The sequence below is a fragment of the Myotis lucifugus genome, unplaced genomic scaffold, assembly GCF_000147115.1.
Source record: "Myotis lucifugus unplaced genomic scaffold, Myoluc2.0 scaffold_86, whole genome shotgun sequence".
Lineage (NCBI taxonomy): Eukaryota > Metazoa > Chordata > Mammalia > Chiroptera > Vespertilionidae > Myotis > Myotis lucifugus.
This window is the reverse complement of record NW_005871134.1, coordinates 501801-521568: the sequence shown is the minus strand read 5'-3', so window position 1 is coordinate 521568 and position 19768 is coordinate 501801. Positions and strand designations below refer to the sequence as shown.

General features: G+C 52.7%; 1 protein-coding gene across 5 annotated transcripts; it reads right to left on the bottom strand.

Annotated features, from left to right (window-relative positions):
* Positions 1-5659: 5659 nt before the first annotated feature.
* On the bottom strand, positions 5660-19442 carry TSKU (tsukushi, small leucine rich proteoglycan). 5 transcript variants are annotated; one of them, XM_023755899.1, is made up of 2 exons: positions 19419-19442; positions 5660-8172 (listed from the first exon to the last, which is right to left on the bottom strand). In XM_023755899.1, exon 2 carries the CDS (start codon positions 8162-8164, stop codon positions 7082-7084), a length of 1083 nt encoding a protein of 360 aa, XP_023611667.1. In that variant the 5' UTR covers positions 8165-8172; positions 19419-19442; the 3' UTR covers positions 5660-7081. The 5 variants fall into 5 exon arrangements, with proteins under 5 accessions (XP_023611667.1, XP_023611665.1, XP_006091115.2 ...); XM_023755897.1 differs by lacking the exon at positions 19419-19442 and adding an exon at positions 14789-14971; XM_006091053.3 differs by lacking the exon at positions 19419-19442 and adding an exon at positions 9630-9873.
* Positions 19443-19768: the final 326 nt, after the last annotated feature.

The following is a 19768-nucleotide window of genomic DNA, read 5'->3' as shown; positions in this document are numbered from 1 at the left end:
CTTCTCTCTGGGTCTCACAGTCTCCCCCTGCCCTCATATTCTTAACAAGTGTCCTATTAACATAGCAACTTCAAGTCTTTTTTAAAAAAATATATTTTTATTGATTTCAGAGTGGAAGGGAGAGGGAGAGAGAGATAGAAACATCAATGATGAGAGAGAATCATTGATCGGCTGCCTCCTGCACGCCCCCTACCGGGGATCAAGCCTGCAACCCTGGCATGTGCCCTTGACTGGAATCGAACCTGGGACCTTTCAGTCCTCAGGCCGATGCTCTATCCACTGAGCCAAACCGGCTAGGGCAAAATCTTTTTTAGGGGCTATTACATTTGGAGAAAGTGGCCAGGCTCCTCATTAGTTAGTGAATGAATGCCCCACTGCCACACAGACACTTGTCTCTGTCCCCCAATCACGCTCTGGATGTCCTGGGCCCCTGCCTATCTAGCAAGGACATCAGGCAACAACCACAGGTTGAGCCAAAGAAGAGAGGTGGAACTTCAAACTGAGCGAGGCTGTCGAGGAGTGACAGGGAGAGTGGAAGGCTTTCCCTGCATCTAGACCACAGCAGGCCGGCCATTCCGTCTGGGGCTGCCAGGCCTGCGGAAGAGGGCCATGAGGGTATTTTCTAAGCACTGCATCCTTACAAGTGTCGGGTGGGAAGGAAGCTATAATGGTGAGGCAATTGTGACATGTACTGGATGGAGGGTAGAAACTCTTTTCAGACACATTTCTAAGCATAACAACTTGGATGGAGTCACCTGCTGAGAACTGGTGGCCACTGAAGAGACCCTGCCTGAGAATGCTTGTCAGTTTGACAAAAGAAAGAATTTTCAAAAAAAAAATTTTTGTATTATTTATTACTAGAGTCCCAGTGCATGAAATTCGTGCACTGGAGCGGGGAGAGGGTGTCCCTCAGCCCAGTCTGCACCCTCTCCAATCTGGGACCCCTCGGGGGAATGTCCGACTGCTGGTTTAGGATCAGGCCTAAACCGGCAGTCAAACATCCCCCTCACAATCTGGGACTGCTGGCTCCTAACCACTCACCTGCCTGCCTGCCAGATTGCCCCTAACTGCTTCTGCCTGCCAGCCTGATCACCCCCTAACTGCTCCCCTGCCAGCCTGATTGACGCCTAACTGCTCCCTTGCTGGCCATCTTGTGACGACATGGGGGCGGCCATCTTGTAATGACACGAGGCTGCAAGGGCCACCTAGGCTTTTATTAGTATAGATGTGGCACTTACATGCAGGCACTCTTCTAAGTGTTTTATGTGCATTGACTTATATTCCCCACAACGACTCTGAGAGGAGCTGCTATCTCCATTTTACAGATGTGGAAACTGAGGCTCAGGGGTTGAGTGGCTTACCCAGGCCGCGTAGCCACAAGCAGCATTCGGGGCTTTGAGCTCAGGCAGCCTCCCTTTGGAGCCTACGTCTTAACCACTAGTTATGTTGCCTTAAGAAGCCCATGTGTTGTGTGTGCCTTAACCTAATTAGGGAGCCTGGCTTTTTTCAGCACAAAGTAGGGCTCTTTGTCAATTCTTTGCCTGAGCAGATGGGCTGATGCCACGAACCATCACTCCGCTTTGGAAAAACTGCTGCTTCTAAGAATCATCTATTTAGAAAATTGTTTCAGGGTTGACACTTCTGTCCTCAAACCAGTTTATTTTTCTCTGTTTTTCTGAATTGTGTATATAATAATTATATGCACATGCTATATATACCCATGAGTATATATCAAGAAACAGAAATGTATGTTGGCATCTCTAACTCAGAATATTTTGACTAATGGGTGTGTAAAAGATAATATAAATAGCTTGTGGAATTAAACAGTAAACACAGGGAGAATTTCCTGCCTAACTCAAGAAACACAACAATCCCCATAAATACAACTACTGGCACTTAAATAAATAAAAGAGAAGAGTAAACACAAGGCCTAGGACTTAACTGGGTAGCTATTTGCTGTTGCCAGATGTTGAGCTATGGACTGACATTAGGTATCGATGCACAGAGCAGTTATAATTGCAATAAGCCACCTGCGAACACGGGGCATTGGTATATATTGAGCAGTAGTGGACATTGCCACAGCTGGACATTTTCCCTTTGTGGATATCTGCCATTGATGAGAGCTGTCATTGATGGACAGGAGGTATTCTTTTTAAAATTCTTTATTGTTGACACATTGCATATGTCTCCTTTTTCCCCCATTGACCTCTCCCTGCCCACACCTGGCCCCCTCCCCCCGATGAACATGAGGTATTGATAAACATTTGTTGTCAATGGACATTTGCTCCCTAGTAGACATTAGCCAACACATAACATTGAGCTTCTATGGGCAAAGTCCTATTAGCCTATGATGAAGTCTATTGTCTGGTGGACATTAAGTATGAGCAGAGGGTAGACTTCTGGCAGTCTTGTTCAGAGAAACATTCTACGAGCTGGCTTAGAGACAAGTGGTGGGTGTCAGTTCCTATATCTCCATCTGCCCTCTCTCTGAAAGCCTGTTGACCATGGCAATTTGGGGAAAATCGGGAGGTGGTGTGGTAACACCCATGGAGGAAAACTCCTGGGTTTTAAAGATCTAATCGGCTCCCTGAGTTACAGAGGGATTGGGCTACACACAGAACCACAAGCTCTCATCTGCTGTTCTGCCCAACACTGGGTGATTGTCCCTTCTGTTTCTGTAAATGGTGTGACTTAAGCACACCAGGGCTGGCTTCATGGGCAGTGGGACCTTAGAGGGGCCCTGCACTTGATTTAATGCTCAGCTCTTGCCATTTTGAAATTCTTAATAATTTTTGAACAAGAGGCCCCACATATTCATTTTGTACTGGGTCCCACAAATGATGCAGCCAGTTCTGAAACAGAGAGTCCCGGCCACCTGCCATGTGCATGCAGGCTGCGCCTCTCTGGGCCTCACTCTCCCCATCTGTGAAATGGGGCTAGGAGGGCAAGGACTTTGATCTTTGGCTTTTTATGCTCTAGGATCTAGAAATAATGATCTGATTAGAGATATGCAAAGCCGCATAACTTCCCCAATTTGTTTTCAACAGTAAAATAAATGGAATCCCAGTGTTCTTTGGTTTTACAGAGGATCTCTGTCCTCTCTGTGTACTGCTGGCTGGGCCACTGAGGTGGGACAGGCAAGCGCGAGGGATACACCATCTGACAGATGGAGCCAGGCCCAGGCTGGTTTCCTCGTCTGTATGTTGACAATAATTCTGATGGCAGTTATCAGGAGGAGGAAATGATAGTATGTACACAAAGTTGGAGAAACGTGCGCTCAGTAAATGGCAGTTGTATTATTAATGACATGCAAGGAAATGCTTGTCACCCAGCCTATATCATGATGGCAAATTGTATCTTAGTTGTTTTGCCATCTCTAAAACTCAGCTGACATGTGCATTAAAGGCCCATTCCATGTTAGGCACACAGAGCAAAGATCCTGTGGATTATTGTTCTACAGTTCTAAATTGTAAGCTTCTATGAAATTGTCCAGTTCTGAGTCAGTTATCAAAATGTGAGTCTTAGACTATATGGTTCTGTAATCTAATTCATGACCCTATGATAGAATGAGGGAGTTCCAGAACAAGAACTTAGGGAGTATCTGCTTTGAGCCACGCATTGAGCTCGATTTACTCTCCATACAATCCTGCGGAGGGAGACATTTTCATCCCCACTTTCCAGGCCCGTCCAGGTAAAGTGACTTGGTCAAAGCCACACAACTGGTTTGGATGGACCCAGGATGTTACTCTTTTCTGTGAACGCCAGTGGAAGCTTTGCACTTATCTCTATAATTCTGTAAGATTTTAATGACCCCATTCTTTTATTTATAACTTTATTTTTAAAATCTTTATTGTTGAAAGTATTACATATGCCCCCTTATTTCCCCCATTGACCCCTTCTAGCCCGCCCCCACCCCCACCCCAGGCCTTCACCACCCTATTGTCTGTGTCCATGGGTTATGCATATATGCATTTTCTTTGGTTGATCACTTCCCACCCACCCACCCTCCCCTCTGAGATTCCATGCTTCCATGTCTCTGGATCCACTCCATTCATCAGTTTATTTTGTTCATTAGATTCCACATACGAGATAATGCGATACTTGTCTTTCTCTGACTGGTTCATTTCACTTAGCATAATATTCTCCAGGTCCCTCCATCCTGAATGACCCCATTCTTAACCCCAGGATTCCAGGAGGGCAGATACGGCAGGATGAAAGCAGTCTAGCTAGGCTAGGGGAAGGTGAGGCAGGCTGCACAAACTGCACAGGGCCACTTTGGCCTTGCTCCCACAACCCCCACGGACCTGGGCTGTCTGGCCACGCACAACCACAAGGTGGCGTTGCGGGCCGGGAGCCTCTGGAGGGGCCTCAGAGACGCCTGTGGGGCTTCTGCCCTCCTGGAGGCCAGGGCTGGGGGTATAGGATGACCCCACAGGAAGGAGGGCCCTGCACCATGTGGTGGCATCTGCACCCTCCCACTACAGCTGTCTCAGGGCGGAGATGACCTGCCTCAGTGCTCCTCTTCTCCTGCAGGAGCCCCAGCACCCCCACCCCCACCCCTGCCTTCAGCACCCCTTTGTCCCTATCTCTAAAACCCCTGTGTTCCATGTCCCTCTCTCAAGTGCTCCTTCCTCAAGCAGGGCTTTGGGAGGGCCCAGACCCATTGGGCGAAAGTCCCAGAGATCTTTCCCGGACCCTGCATTTGAAATCTCTCTAATCCAGGGAATGCAGAAGGGGTGGAGAACCAATCGGAGGACTCTAAGGGCCAGGGTCTTACTCTCACAACACCCCCCTCTCATGCCTCAGCCCTTTCATTATTGACCATGGTGCCAGCTTTGGGTTCCTATGTGTGTGTGTGTGTGTGTGTGTGTGAGGGGGGGGGGGCGGGGGGGGGAAGGTTGAGTGACAAGATGAGCAAGCTCCCCACCCATACCTGTGACCTGCATGTTCTGGGTTCTGTGCATTGCTCACCTATAACCCCTCCCAAGTGCCAGCCCCTTCTTTCCAGGCCCACTTGTCCTACTCAGCTATGGATGGATGAGCCTCCTCCGGGCCTTCCTGACCCGTCCACAGGGCTCACAGCTCCCTGTGCTTTTTAGTTAGGTATCCTCTTACCCCCTCCCATCCCAGGGAACCAGAGAATGTGAGTCTCCTTAGGGTAGAGATGGGGTGACCAGTGGTTGTTGGGGATGATGGTGATGGATATTCCTGCAGACCTTGGCCAATTAGAAGGAAGAATTTGCTGACAGTAGAGCCACTCAGATGAGCTGGAAATGAGCTCCCCTGTCACTGGAAGTGCAGAGGAGTTAGCACAGCAGTGAAATGACAGGAAGGAACAAAGTACTGTTGGAGCTCAGAGGAGGGACCTCAGGGAAAACTTCTGAAGGAGGTGAGACAGGAACTGGGTCCATTAGCATGGGGAGGAGTTGAGAGGTAGAGAGGAGGGCAAGGCGTGTGAGTTCATGGGAGAGGGGAGATAAGGAAGGTGGACAGGGTGCAAGCTGTTGGTGCACCCCCCTACCCCCCGAGTAGTCCCCCCATGTCACCTCTCTCCCCTATTGGGCTTTTCAGGAAGAACACACTCCCCAGGGCAAGGCTGGTGCTGATTCATCCTTGTGGCCCCAGGGCCCAGCCCAGGCAATATGAGTGGACACTGGTCGAGTGATGGAAAGAGGGACTCTTTCTAACGTTTATTGAACCAAGGACTAGTTAGGTGCCGGGCGGGGCCGGTGGGGGACAGAGCTCTCACTGTCCTGCGGTGTCTTTGTGGGACCAGCCCCCTGTTGCCCACATGGCCACGGATGGCTGGCTTCCACCCAACACCTCCTTCCCCAACATCCCCCCAGGACACACTCTTACAGAAAGTGAACAAATGCAACTCTTTTTCTTTTACAAATGACACTTTGCATCCCCTGCCAGCAGGGGTGGGGGTGGGGAACGGGTTAAAGGTGACAGTCCATAAAAAAGACAACATCTATAAAACGAGCCTAAGGAAAGAGCCAGGGCTGGGAGGCTGAGATGCCACCCTGGTGGGGGAACATAATACTGGGTGGGGACTGCCTGCCTCCTTCTGCTGCACTCACAGTAGGGGAGGTGGGCTGTGGGCTCTGGGCCAGTGGGGGCTGAATCTGGAAGGCCCGTCCTGGCTTGTGGCAGGGGGGTTGGGGGGGACTCCAGGACTGCATCAACATCTTGGGGGAGCATCTAGGAACAGGACCTCAAGGATCAATGGGTACGTTTCCAGTCTTGATGCTGGGGGACCCCACCCGAGTGGGAAACTGGCAGGGCTGGGACTGGCATGCCTGACGCTTCCAGAAGCTCTGAGAAGTGAAGTGACAGCCCGGGCATTGCAGCTGGTCAGTGGGCCAGAGTCCTACCTCCCCGGGATGACAGGAAATGGGTGCCAATGGTAGGATGTGGGTCTTGGCAGCAAAGGGGAGCCCAGAAAGGGGAGAGGGAGGCCATGATTTAGAGAAGACAGCAAAGTGCAAAGGGGCCTGGCTGGGAGGCAGTTATGCCTCTGCCGCTGCAGTACCTCAGATTACCAATTTTCCTCTCTGAGCCTCAGTTCTCCCATCGGCCACATGAGGAGGGGGGCACCCCCCAGTCCTTTCTGTAACTAAAGTTCTACCCAGGGCTCCAGGGGAACAGAAAAGGATAAAGTGGGCCCCATGTGCCCGGAGCAAAAGAAACCCATGCCCCTGAGTGGCTGGACCATGGGCCCAAGGGGGCACTCAGCCATGGACCGGACCTCTGACCTTCCTCATAGTCAGGTTGGCCCAGGCCTGAGGGAAGGCACTTGGGGGTCGAGTGGGGAAGGACAGCAGCGGGCAGCTGTGCAGTTTGGCATCAAAGACCCCCTGCTTATGGTGTGGGGGCAATACAGACAAAGGGCAAGGCTTTCCTCCTGGGTGTTGTCCCAGGTCCAAAGCCTCTTCTCAGTCCACAGCTGTCTTTCGATGCTGCTGCCATACAGGCTTGCAGAGTCCCCACTGGCATTGGCACATTCAAATATAAATTACCCAGGACCTGAGTCAGCCCGGGCAGCAGTCTGTCGTGTGGCCCAGGGCCACACCATTTGTCACAAGATGCTGAGGCCCCTGGAAGCCCTGGAAGCTGGTTCCCCAATGTCTATGCATTGCAGAGCCACCTTGGGGCTGGAGCCAGGTTGCCGGGGGTAGGCACCCTCCCGTACCAGGCGCCGGCACTTCATGCCCTGGCCCACACTGACGCTCTGCAGCGCTGGGAGGTGGAGGAGCAGCGTCTCAGGTGGGGGCACCAGGCTTGTGCCCGACAGGTCCAGCTCCTGCAGGGAGCCCAGGCCTGAGAATACCTCCGCTCCTGCCCACTTGAGCTTGGGGTTGCCTGACAGGTCTAGGACCTGCAGGCTGTGCAGCTCATGAAAACCATAGGGTGCCAGTTGGGGGAGACCCTGCAGGCTGCCCAGCGACAGGTGTGTCAGGCCAGCCAGTCCTGTGAAGGCACCTGGGCCGATGGCGGCCAGCGGGTTCCCATCCAGGCTCAGGTAGCGCAGGGGCAAGTCCCGGAGGTTGGGCACAGTGCGGAGCCGGTTCCAGGCCAGGTTCAGGCTCTGAATGGTGGGCGTGGGCAGGCTGGCCCCAGCGGGGTGGGGCACGAGGCGGTGGATGTGGTTGTGGGAGAGGTCCACGTGCAGCGCTCGGCCCTGGCCGTGGGTGGTGAAGGCGGACACTGGGACCTCACGGAGCCGGTTGTAGCTGAGGTTCACCTCACTCAGGGGCGAGCTGGTGAAGCTGTCTGCAGGCAGGGCTGCCAGGCCATTATGGCTGAGGTCAAGCGACTCCAGATAGCGAAGGCGGGAGAAGGCGGTGGGCGAGATGCTGGTGAGCAGGTTATGGCTGAGATCCAGGCCGGCCAGCGTGGTATAGCCTGGCCCTGCCAACACCGACTCGTTCACAGTCTCCAGCCGGTTGGAGGACAGGTCCAGGTGGGCTGTGTCCAGAGGGATGGGCACAGGCACGATGTGGGGGCCAAGGCCACTGCAATCCACTCGTGTCAGGCTGAAGCTGTCAAAGAGGCCGAAGGTCTCCACCTCACACTGGCACCCGGGGAAGCATGGCCGGGTCGTCTGGACCCAGCTCACGGCCAGCAACAGCAGCAGGGGCAGCAGCGGGGGCCACAGCATGGTCGGCGCTAGAAAGAGAGCCATAGGTGAGGGTTGACAGCAGGCACCCCATACCAGATGGTACTAACCCCGCCCCATAAGACACCAGCCAAAGTGTCTAGGCACAGCTGAAAGTTACCACCAGCGCCCTGCCCTCCCAGGATTCTTTCCCTGAATACTCCTCCTATAATTCCTTGTCCCTGTTCCTCTCAGGCCTCGCTCTCTCCATCTGTATGGTAAAGGGGGTCAGGCCAGATTCATGGATTTAAAAAAATATATATATTTTTTATTGATTTCAGAGAGGAAGGGAGAGGAAGAGATAGAAACATCAATGATGAGAGAGAATCATTGATTGGCTGCCTCCTGCACGCCCCCTACTGCGGATGGAGCCCGAAACCTGGGCATGTGCCCTGACCGGGAATCAAACCCTGACCTCCTGGTTCCTAGGTCGATGCTCAACCACTGAGCCACGCAGGCTGGACCAGATTGGTGGATTTTAAACTGCAAGCAGCAGAACTCCTTCTTAAACATTATCAGATGAAAGTGGGCCTGTTCTGGCTGAAGTGAGGGTTGGGGCCTAGAGCTCTCCATGCCTGCTCACCATCTCTGCCGTAGGAGGTTAAGGAACCCAGCTGGAAACCCACTGGACTAGATGGCTCTTTAGCTGGCCTCCAGAGCTCGGACGTTCCAGGGCCCTGGGCTGGTCTCAATCCAGGCCCTATAGGGAGGGGCTCACAGCTCAGGGGTTGGGGTCAGGGTGTTCCATTCACCTGTGCTGAGCATGTGCCCGGTGCTGTGCCAGCTGCCACACAGACTGGCTTGACCCTCACAATCACAAAAATTGCCATCGCTTCATGAAGAGGGAATTGAGACTTAGAGAGGTTCAGAAAGTCACGCATGGCCACAAGTAACTGGGAGGGGAACTAGATGGAGCAGAGGAAGCATGGCTCTCTGTCACGGTTTGGCAGTGGCTGAGCCATGCCCAAGACCCACACACCAGCCTCCCAGATGGGAGCCTCTCCCTGCAGGGACTGGCCCCACCTCACCTCTTTTGTGGGTGACGATGGGTGAGTCTACAGTCCTAAGCCCCCTCGCCTGGCCTATCCTCCAGAGGCAGGAGCCTTCATTCTGTTATATAGATAGTTAGGCAACAAGAGCAGAGCAAGGACGCTGAGCCAGGTACAGGAGCTCACCAGGGCAGAAAGCCCTGGATGCCTAGCAAGGGGCAAAACTAGAAAGACAAGAACCTCATCCCCAGGGTAACCTTCTTCCCCCAGCATATCGCTGGTCCTGTGGTTTGGACCCCCTGACCTTTTCCTCCCTACGATAACATCTAGGCCTCAGTTGTATTTCAGCTCCAGGCCCAGAAAAGCAGCAAAACTAGACAAGTGACACAGTGGCTGCCTCAGGACCAGCTACATTGACTAGTGACCCCCTGCCTTGACACCCACCAATCAGTAGAGACCATGACCCTGAAAGAGCACACCTGGAAAGCTGATGAATATTCTTTTGAGGCCTTCCCCTGAGACCTCCCCTAAGATTTCCACCTGCAAGAGAGGAATAAACACGTTCGGAATGAAGAACCCCGGGTACGCCACTGCCCCCCAGGGGAGCATGCCCACGCCCTTTCCTTCCCCCTTCTTTCCACTAAGGGACCCCAGGAGACTTGCAATCAGGGGAGCAGTGGGCGGCAGCGGCTCGTCCTGGACTCACCCCCTGAGCCTGTCTCCAAGCCCCTTTTTTCTCTGACTTCCCAGTGAGCCAAAGCAGCCCAGCCTAGACTCTCCTGTTGCTTCTCCTATGCCCTTCCTTGTTTCACTGTCCTAAATATATTTTTGCTGCAGCCAATAAACTCTCACTCACTTTGCTACACTTTGTCGCTGGATTAAAATCTTTCCTTCAAGAAGACAAGAACAGGGGTCTCATCGTTAGACAAATCCTGCCCTGGTGAGTTTCTGTACGTGGCCCATCGTCCTTGCTCTGCTCATGTCTACCTATCTATATAACAAATTCAATTGTAAAGACTTCCAGATGGGCTCTGGGGATACCCGTCCCAAGCCCCTACCCACAGCTGACACAGCTATTACCCCTCTTTGGCTCTTCCTTTAACCTGTATAAAGGGTTCCCCCATTATACAGATGAAGGAATAGACCAGCGGTTCTCAACCTGTGGGTTGCAACTCCTTTGGGGGTTGAACGACCCTTTCACAGGGTTGCCTAAGACCATCGGAAAACACATATATAATTACATATTGTTTTGTGATTAATCACTATGCTTTAATTATGTTCAATTTGTAACAATGAAAATACATCCTGCATATCAGATATTTACATTACGATTCATAACAATAGCAAAATTACAGTTATGAAGTAGCAACGAAAATAATTTTATGGTTGGGGGTCACCACAACATGAGGAACTGTATTAAAGGGTCGCAGCATTAGGAAGGTTGAGAACCACTGGCATAGAGGCTCAGACAGGAAAAGGGTTTACCCCGAACTAGTAAAAAGTAGGGCAGGATTAGAACCCAGGTCTGCTCAGTTCCAATTCCTCTATTTTCATCTGCTGCCTCTGGCAGGGCTGTCAGGGAGAGACAAGATCCAAGAGGGGCTTTCCCCAGACACATGTTATGATACAAGCCACATGTTATGATGCAAGCCATGTCCCTCTCCTGGCTTGTTTCCGTCCCTGTACAATTAGCGCGCGGCTGCCACCGGTGCCAGGCACTACATGTACACTCTTACATTCGATCCTCACACCCACGCACATCTGTCTGCCAAAGCCCATGTGTGTGCCCACTGCAGCTCCGTGGTGGTGCTCACGGGAGAATGAGGAAGAGGGCCGAGCAGTGAAGGCGTCTAACTGGACAGTCTGTGGTTATCCCATCCCACCACACAGCAACCACTCAGCCTGGGAGACGGAAGGCACGAAGCCTCACTCCAGCAGGTCTCATCTGGGGTAGCCCTACTCTGCCCCCCTGCTCTGTCTTACCGCCACCATCTCTCCCACTGGCCTTCAGGGAGGGATGGACCAGGGACCTGCCCACCTTCTAGACTGGGGTGGGTGGGGAGGGAGCAGCACGATAGTATTACCAGCCCTCCATGAAACTTTAAAGGGGTAGCTACTTGATCCCCACTGGCTCTGCATGGGGGCAGGACGAAGTGGGGCTCTCCTCCCTTGCTCCCCTAGGGGGGCCCCTCCTTCCCCACCCCTTTCTATTATAGAGTCCAATTTGAGGATTAAACCCAGCCCAGGTGCATCCTGGGCTTGGTCCCAACTGAGGGAGGATAGAGTGCTCCAATGTCTGGAACCAAAAGGAAAAGAATTAACTTGCTTCAGGCACCTTTTGTTCTCCTGTGTGAGCTTTACCACAGGGGTTCATTACCACTCGGGGCCCCACCTTCCCTGCTAAGCTGATCTGCTCATATCCACTCTTCCTGGGGTTTGAACAAACAACACAGGTACAAAAAAATACCGAGATTACCCTTTGGTTCCCAAAGGTGATTATATAAGGTGCCTATTAAATGCCAAATGGCCTCTCGTGAGCTCCTGCTTATGTAACCGGGAGCCCAAACGCTACCCCTCCAGAGAGGGGGCCTCCCATCACCCTTTCCGGCCCGGTCCTGGGAACCACAAAGCAGTAATTCTTCTCCTGCCCTCCTCACATAAGTTGATTGGCTCTCACTGAAGTGCAATCCAAACTGTGAAGAGCTATGCATGCATCCAAAGTGGTTGTCGCTGGGTCACTATAGAAATGGGACTGAGGCAACGGGAGGGGCAGCTGATGTAAAAGGAGCAGGATTGTAAACGAGACCTAGCAGATAACTGCTGGGGGACACTCTCAGGGCGTCCCGGACAGTCCTTGCTCAGCCCTGCACAGCGGACACCCCTCCCTGGGCCCCTGTTCTGTGCCAGGCCTGTATGTTCACTCGAAAAGCGCTGACATTGACAGTCAGAGCCAGACCTCACTATGTGCTAGTGCTGGACACATGTTCCCCCATACAACCCTCAGTCCCTCAAGGTCAGCAGTCTTATGTCCATTTTAGAGAGGAAGAAGCGAGGATGAGAAAAGGGAGGTGGTGGAGCTGGGAACTGAAGTTGGGCCTTCGTAACCTCGTAATTGGTTTAGTTCCAGTGGAATGTATACTTCTGCGTGTTGCTGGGAAAAGAAGGGGTAGGTGTCCAGAGTCCTAGGGCCAAGCTCTACCTGCAACTGACTGCTGCGATGAGGTAGGTGCCACGGTTTTTAGTATCAATGGCTCTGGGGCTTTCCTGAGGTCATAGCAGAGCCCAGAGGCCTCTCAGGGGTGTCCCAGGCTGGTGGGGAAAGAGAAGGGAGAAATCCCTGAGAGGCCTCACAACTGTGGGCCCAGAAGTGGGCAAAGGCAGAGGTGTGGGCTGGTGGTCTCTGCAAGTTAGGACACCTGTTCTGCTCAGAGGAAATGTCCCCTTGGGGGTAACATACAGGAGCGCCATCATGGGATTGCCTCAGAGACGCTAGGCTCTGGTACTGCTGCAGGAAACCCCTTAGGAAAGGCTCAGGAGCCACTGGGAGGGCAGGACTTCCCGGAAGGAGACTGAGGCAACAAGGAAAATTCCTGCCCGGGTCCTAGCCCTTTATAGTTCAAAAGGGCCTTTGCTTTTGATGCCGGGAGGACCCAGATCGGGGGTGCCATCCCTCACTGTAGTGACGAAGCGAGTGTGCAATCACTTGTCCACAGACCCCTGACTCCGGGCCCAGGGCTTCCCTGGCCACTCATGATGGCTGTGGACTCTCCTAGGGATCTTATGGAGTTGGTAAAAATAATGTTCAGCAGAGTTTGCAACCTCGTGGAGGGGGCTGATGCCATAATGTTAGGTATCATAAGGATAAATTACATGTCTAGGGAAACTATAACTATGCATTAAAAAAACCCAACCCAAATCCTAATTTTAGAAAGGCCAAAAGAAAATATATCAACACAACAGTGGTTTTCTTTAGATAGAACTCTGAGTGATTTAAACATGTCTTAATCTCTCCACATCCCTCTTCATGTCCTCTCTTATGTAAAATAAATAAATAAAAACAATATATACATAAATATATAAATAAAAAGAGAAAGTAATAGGACTGCCTCATGGCCATCTCTGCTTTCTCTAATCTTGGGTAGCCACAATCTCTGAGCCTCAGTCTCATCAGCAAAATGGGATATTAACAGCCACCTCACATGTGAGGACAGATACAAAGGGACCCACTGCAGGGGCAGTGGAGGGGGTGAGAAGTGGTGGAATCTGGGTGTACTTTGAATGTGGAGCTGATGGAATTTGCTAGTGGGTTGGATATAGAAGATAAAAGCGAGGAATCCAGACTCCTGAGTTTTTGTCATGAAGAGGAAACAAAATGGTAGAAGGAAGGCACCTAGCGGGGATCCCAGCACAGGGGAAGGGCACAGTGTGGGCTGCCCTGCCTTCCTCCAGACGGGGAGCTGGTGGGGTGGGGATCAGCAGGTGGGCTTGGCCCCTCTCTTCCTCCTTCCTGTAGCAAGCATGTCAAAGCTCTCATCAGCACCCTCTTGGAGTCAGTCTTTCCAGGCAGGCCACACTACGCTATTTCTTAACGGGCTGCTGGGTCTGGGAAAGGATGAGTAATGTGAGTTCCTCTTGACAAAACCCACCAGCCTCAGCTCCATGGAGAGGAGAAACCTTCACAGAGAGCAAAGGGCCATGGACACCTTGCAGTGCTAACTGGGAAAGTCACTTTCCTTCTCTGGACCAGTTCCTTCAGTCGTGAATCTGAGATGGTAATGAGGGTCCCACTGGTCTCAGAATGGCTGGTTGGGAAGATCAGACTAAGAAGATAAACACTCCTATAGAGAAATGAGACCCCAACGGGTGGAAGACACATCATGGAAAGACTCTACCTGTCCCCATATCCCCTGCAGACATAATCAATCAATCACAGCACCACTCCCTAGGAAATCTGCACAGGGCCTCAGAGCTCTTCTCAACACGGTCTCTCTACCCATTGATTAGAGTTTGCCCTTGAGATGAAAACTGTCATTCTCCGATCAATTCTCTGATTTGAAGGAGTGACAACATGGAACAGGAGTCACCTGCTACACTGGGAAACTTTGGCAAGTGTCTTTCTCTCCCATTTCCTCATCCAAAATGGAGACACCCATCCCTTCCTCAAGGGACTGCTATGAGGACTGGAGATCACAGGGCCAGGACACTGACAGATGGGCAGTCAGTGGGTGCCTGTGTCTCTCCTAGGCTGTATGGTAAAGGAGTCCTCCAGAAAGGGCACCCATGGACCACCCCTTACCTCCTTCACCATTCTCTGGGGCTGGGGTGGGAAGAGAAGAGGAAGCAACTGGGCAACCGTGCGTAGTGACAAGGCAGGTTCTGGAGGACAGTCATGAACCCCAGTCTTAGTCCCTGCTCTGCATGGCCTGTTCACATTTTCAGACAAATCCCCGCCCCCGCCATCCCCTCACTGAGCCTCAGCTTCTCTACCTCCACATAAGAGGCTAGGTCTAGACAATCTAGCTCTAGTGTTTCAGGATTTCAAAATTTAACAGAAGCATTTACTAAATCTCTATTAAGTACTGCGTGGGGTGTGTGTTGGGGTGGGGTGGGGATACCAAGACCTCATAGGGTTACTCACCAGCAGTGGGGACAGGATATCAACTCATGACAAGATCACTAACACTTGCCTTGGACCCAGACGAGGACTCCAGGCCCAGGTCCACCACTATCTGTGTGACCTTTGCAGTTCTCTTCATTTCCTTGAGCCTCGGTTTTGGCACCTGTGTAACAGTATTAATTCTGCCTCCCTCTGGGAGCTATGATCTGCTGTCTGGAGCAAAGAAACGGCAGACAGGTGGTCACCAAAGGGATCTTTGGCCCAGATACATCATTTCTTTTCTAAACCCTGACATGTGGATAAAATCCACTTACTGATCAGCTAGGTTACAGAACACAGGGGCAAGAGGACAAGGTTTAGAAATTGTGCCCACCCTTGGTTATTCCTTGTGGGGCCCACTGTGACTAAGGAAAGTTTGCTGATGGCCTGTGAGGTCAAAAGAGTAATGGTGTGGCCCTAACAGGCTCCAGGCCAGTCTCCCACTGTGACACTCCAGGCCTTCCTTGCTAGAGAGCCTCTACAACAAGTCTGGCTACATCACTTCTCTTTTCAAAAACCTCTTGACTTCTACTTTTACCATCAGAAAAAAAAAAAGAAAAGAAAAAGAAAGTTCTCTCTAGCATGGAGAGAGCACAAGTTGTCCCCACCTAAATCCCTTCCCCGGCTGAGCCCCCATCTTCAGTTGAACCTACTGTGATGGCGACAGCCACTGAACAAGTCAGCCTCTGCTTACACTTCCCTAGACCTAGGGCTGGGGAGCTAGAAGGCCCCTCAGGGAGCAACTGAGGCACAGAGAGGGGCAATGATGGCAGGGAAATAGACCCAGGACCTAGGTCCTGATGCCTCACACTGCTGCCAGCATCGTCTGCATCCACCCAGCCTGTCCTGGCCCTGCCAGTGGAACAAAGCCCGTTCTGTCCACTCAGGCTTCCAGGCCACCCCTCCCCTCCCTTCCTTGCTCCCCGGGCCCGTCACACCACACTTTGAGCACACCTCTCAGACACATACTGAGCAAGTTCTCTGTCATTAGTTATTGAGCTGCCCGTTTCTTGACATGAAGTGTGAGTAACTTGGAGCAGTGACCCTGCCTTCTTCACCTGTTCATCCCTTCCCCCACCTGAGGCCAGAGCCAGGCCTGGCGGCCAACACTGCTGGATAAACAAAGAGCCCAGCAGTTAAGAGTCAACTGCTGGACTCAGATCTGAATGCAGCTCTGTATCTACTGGCCTCAGAAAAGTCTCAGTCTGGTTCAGTCTCACGTCCCTAGCAGGGATCGCTACGCGAGTTGGCGAAGCAGTAGAGAACAGTGTGTGAAGCATTCAGCTCACTATCTGCCACACGTGAAGGGCTCTGAGCACGGTGGGCAGTGATGGTGATGATTACTAAGCTTCCTAATGACAATGGCAGGGTCATTTTTCTTTATGGTCCTCCGTACCCAAGAATCCAACTCAGTGCCAGGCACCCGGCAGGTCTGTGGCTGTTGTGCCAACGTTCTCAATCACTGTGTTGGTGTCTGCTGGCAAGGCCTCAAGCTCCCTCCTCTGAGACCTCTCTGGGGTTAGGAGTTCTGGCTCGGTCCACCTTGGCCCCAGCTGCCTGCCTCTGGCGCTGCAACACAGTATCTCTGGCCCATAGATTTGCCAGCTCCTCACCACCGCTTCAAGAGGGAGCCCCTGGCACAGGAACCAGTTGGGCAGGGAGCTGAGCCTCAGGCTGGACCAGAGCCCCAGCACCGACCCCAGCTGCTCCTAGGTGCCTATCTGCCTCCCACCCTCCTGAGCTCACTCAAGCTGACGCCAATGAAATCCCCAGGTGAAACTTCCATTAACATCCTGCCCCGCAACCATTTAGTCAGCTTTGGAAACTCAAGGCAAAAAGAATTCCAGGGCCAACTCCTGGAGCCCTGAGGGCTGGCTCTCCCAACAGAACCACTAATGCCGCCCATCTGTACAAACATATCAGCTCACTACGCACTTCTACACCAGCACCTCGTGTCTGCCTCAACACAACCTCTGACCGTTGGGATTCCTGGCAGTTGGGCAGTAGAGGAACAGGTCCCAACCCCAGAGATCTCAGCTCCAAATCCAGTGATTCTTACACCATGTGCCTGAAGGTATAAATGGGCCCATGTGGATGACGGCAACTGATCATGCTGAACTACATGTACCTGTCTGTCCTCCTGTGCGCAGGGATGGGCTTAGATCCACTTTTATGTCCTTGGGGCTGAGCACTGGTCTTGTCACACAGTGGGTACTATATGAATACTATCACCTCACCTAAGGACTCAGCCTCGGGTCTGGCACACATTGGTGCTCACTGAATGTGGGTTCTTGCCCCCTAATCAGTGGTTTCGGGGACCAGGAAAGAAAAAGAAGTTGTGACACCAGCAGATCTGAAGGCCAGGCGAGGCAAAGGATAGACCCTGAGGCCTTAGATTCTTTCTCAATGCACCTTTCCTGGACCCCTCTGGGCTCTACCAGGAAATTGGTAAGTGGGTTTGGAAAGGTCTCAGAGGTCAAAGAAGGCTGAAGAAGTTGTGTTTCCTGTGACAGAATGAGGACAAAATGAGAATCAGCAGCTACCCCTGGGTGGGTGGGTCAGTGTCTTCTGCCTCCCTCACTCCCAGGCCAGGCAGTCACTCACCCTGCCCAAGTCGGGCTCAGGAGGCCTCCAGGCCCGGACTGTTGAAACGGCCTTCTTCCTGGTCTCCTGCCTCTAGTGGTCAGCCTTGCTGGGCACCAGAGTACAATCCCAACAGATTAGGACCCTACCACTGCTCCCTGTTTAAAACCCATTCCACAAAGAGAGCTTATCAGTCTAGAGGCCTATCTTGTTCCCAGGGCCCTACACCTTTGCACAGACTGTTTCCTCTGAGGAAGATGTCAGAGATGGCCTTCTTTTCTTTGTCTACTATGCAAACACTCACGCATGGGATTCCAAAGCCACCTCCTCTATGAGGCCTTCTCAATTTAATCTGCCCTGATCTGGCAAAAGGTCACCTTTCCCTGGGTTTCCATGGCCCCTGAGCCATCTGTCAAGATACGACACACTTCTTGTCTGCGGCCATCTCCGAATGTGACTGTGTCCAGCTCCTCTCCTGCATGGGCCTGGCCACATGAAGGGGGATAAACCACGAAGATGAAATACCCTGGACAGAAAGCTTCCCTCTGCTTGGAGAGGCTAACAATTCACACAAGCTTGCAGGGTACTAAGGACTTCGCCAGGTGGTGAAATCAGGTGTAGGCAGAGTAGATGCTGTCTCTGCCTTCTATAAGTGCAATTCAACAAATATCTGCATAAGGTAATACAGACTACAAACCTCTTCTCGTTTTATTAGCACATGTCACTCATTATCCTAGTTAACATTCACAACAGATCAGTGAGACAGCAATTCTTATCCTCCTTTGAAGGCCGAGAAGACTGACAACCAGAAAGGTCAAGTTACTTGCCCAAGGCCACAGAGCTAGGAAACAATGGACAAGTAAAATCCAGGTCCTTCTGACTCTAAGGGGCTGGAGCCCTCAACAGCCTCCAGATTGGTCTCCCAGTCTCCAGCATCACCGACAAGCCAAAGGAAGGTTTCTTAGAATTACCAATCCCATCCTGTCATGCCTGCTTAAACCCAGCAGCTCTTTACTGCCTACAGGTTCAAATCCCTGTAGGATTTGGCCCCTGCCTTTCCTCCCAGCCTCAAGTTGAATTCTAACCCACCTCCAACACCGCCCCCCGCTAATGTTGGCCACCTCCGAGCTGTTACCAGAACACACAGAGCCTTGCAGTACTGTACTCTCTCTGGGAGACCCTTCCTACTACCTCCAGAGTGTATTCACCTGGCTTCCCCAGTTGGTTGCATTCCAGCCTTTGGTTCCTGGGGTCCAGGGGCTCCTGGCCTACCTGCCTACCTCACCGTATCCCCCCCCTAAGCCACCTCCTCTCTCCCCCTTCAAAAGAGCAAATTAGTGCCTGGGAATTGCTCCTGTCAGAATGAAGGTATGTGTGAAAAGAAACATCAAAGTATTTCCAGGTTCTGGGGTGTCCACCAGTTAGCCAGACAGGAAGGGAGGAGAGAGGCTGTCAACACCTTTTTCTAGAGGGGAAACTGAGGCTCAGAGAGGGAAAGGAAAGTGCCCACCGTGGCCTTCTTCCCACGTGAGTGGCTTGTGCCCCTCCTTCATGTCTGCAGCATCCGGCAAAAATTCCAGGCTTAAGACCTGGGGCAGAGTGGGGGGTGGGAAGGTGTTAGGGTTATCTTTGCCACTCAGGATCAGAAAGCGTAGCAGGGATCAAAAAGCGTAGCAGGCTCGGCCTGAGCCCTCCCTCTGAGGCCAGACTTGGGCTCTGCAAGCCTGGACGTCTCCGAAGGGTAGAGCATGAAGGGAGGAAGATGGGAGAGGTTCCTGGGACACCTCCTCGCCCAGGCCAGGGGGACGGCTGGGCCCTGAGGCTTTGCTGGTCATCCCAACCAAACGTTGGGCACCACAGGGAGTGCTCTCACCGTCATCCACAACAGGCTGACCAACTTGCCCAGGGCCGTACTGTGGGCCAGTGGCGGGCCCAGTCGGAACCAGTACTTGCAAGGTTCCTAACTCCCCACAGTTCAACTGGGGGTCTTGGAGCCAGGGCCTCGGGCAGGGCCGGGTCACCTTCTCACCTCGGGATTCCAAGGCTGGTCCTCCCGCCCCGGGGCAGGATGCAAACGGAGGGCGGATCTGGGAGCGGGGCTGGGGCTGCCCCTCTGCCCGGCAGACACGTCTCTCTCGCTCTCACACACACTCTCCGAGGAGCGCGGCGGGCCACGGCGACTGCCCTCTCCTTTCTCCTCCCCTCCCCTACCCTCCTCGGCTCCCGGCCGGGACCCCGGGCCCGCGCCTCCCTCTCTCCCCCTCGCCGGTTCCCCACGGATGTCCCGCACGTTCCTCACGCCCAGGCTCACCGACCCCAGAAGAAAGAGGGGAAGGCTGCCAGCGCCCCCGCCCAGCTTGGGCGGAGAGGAGGACGAGG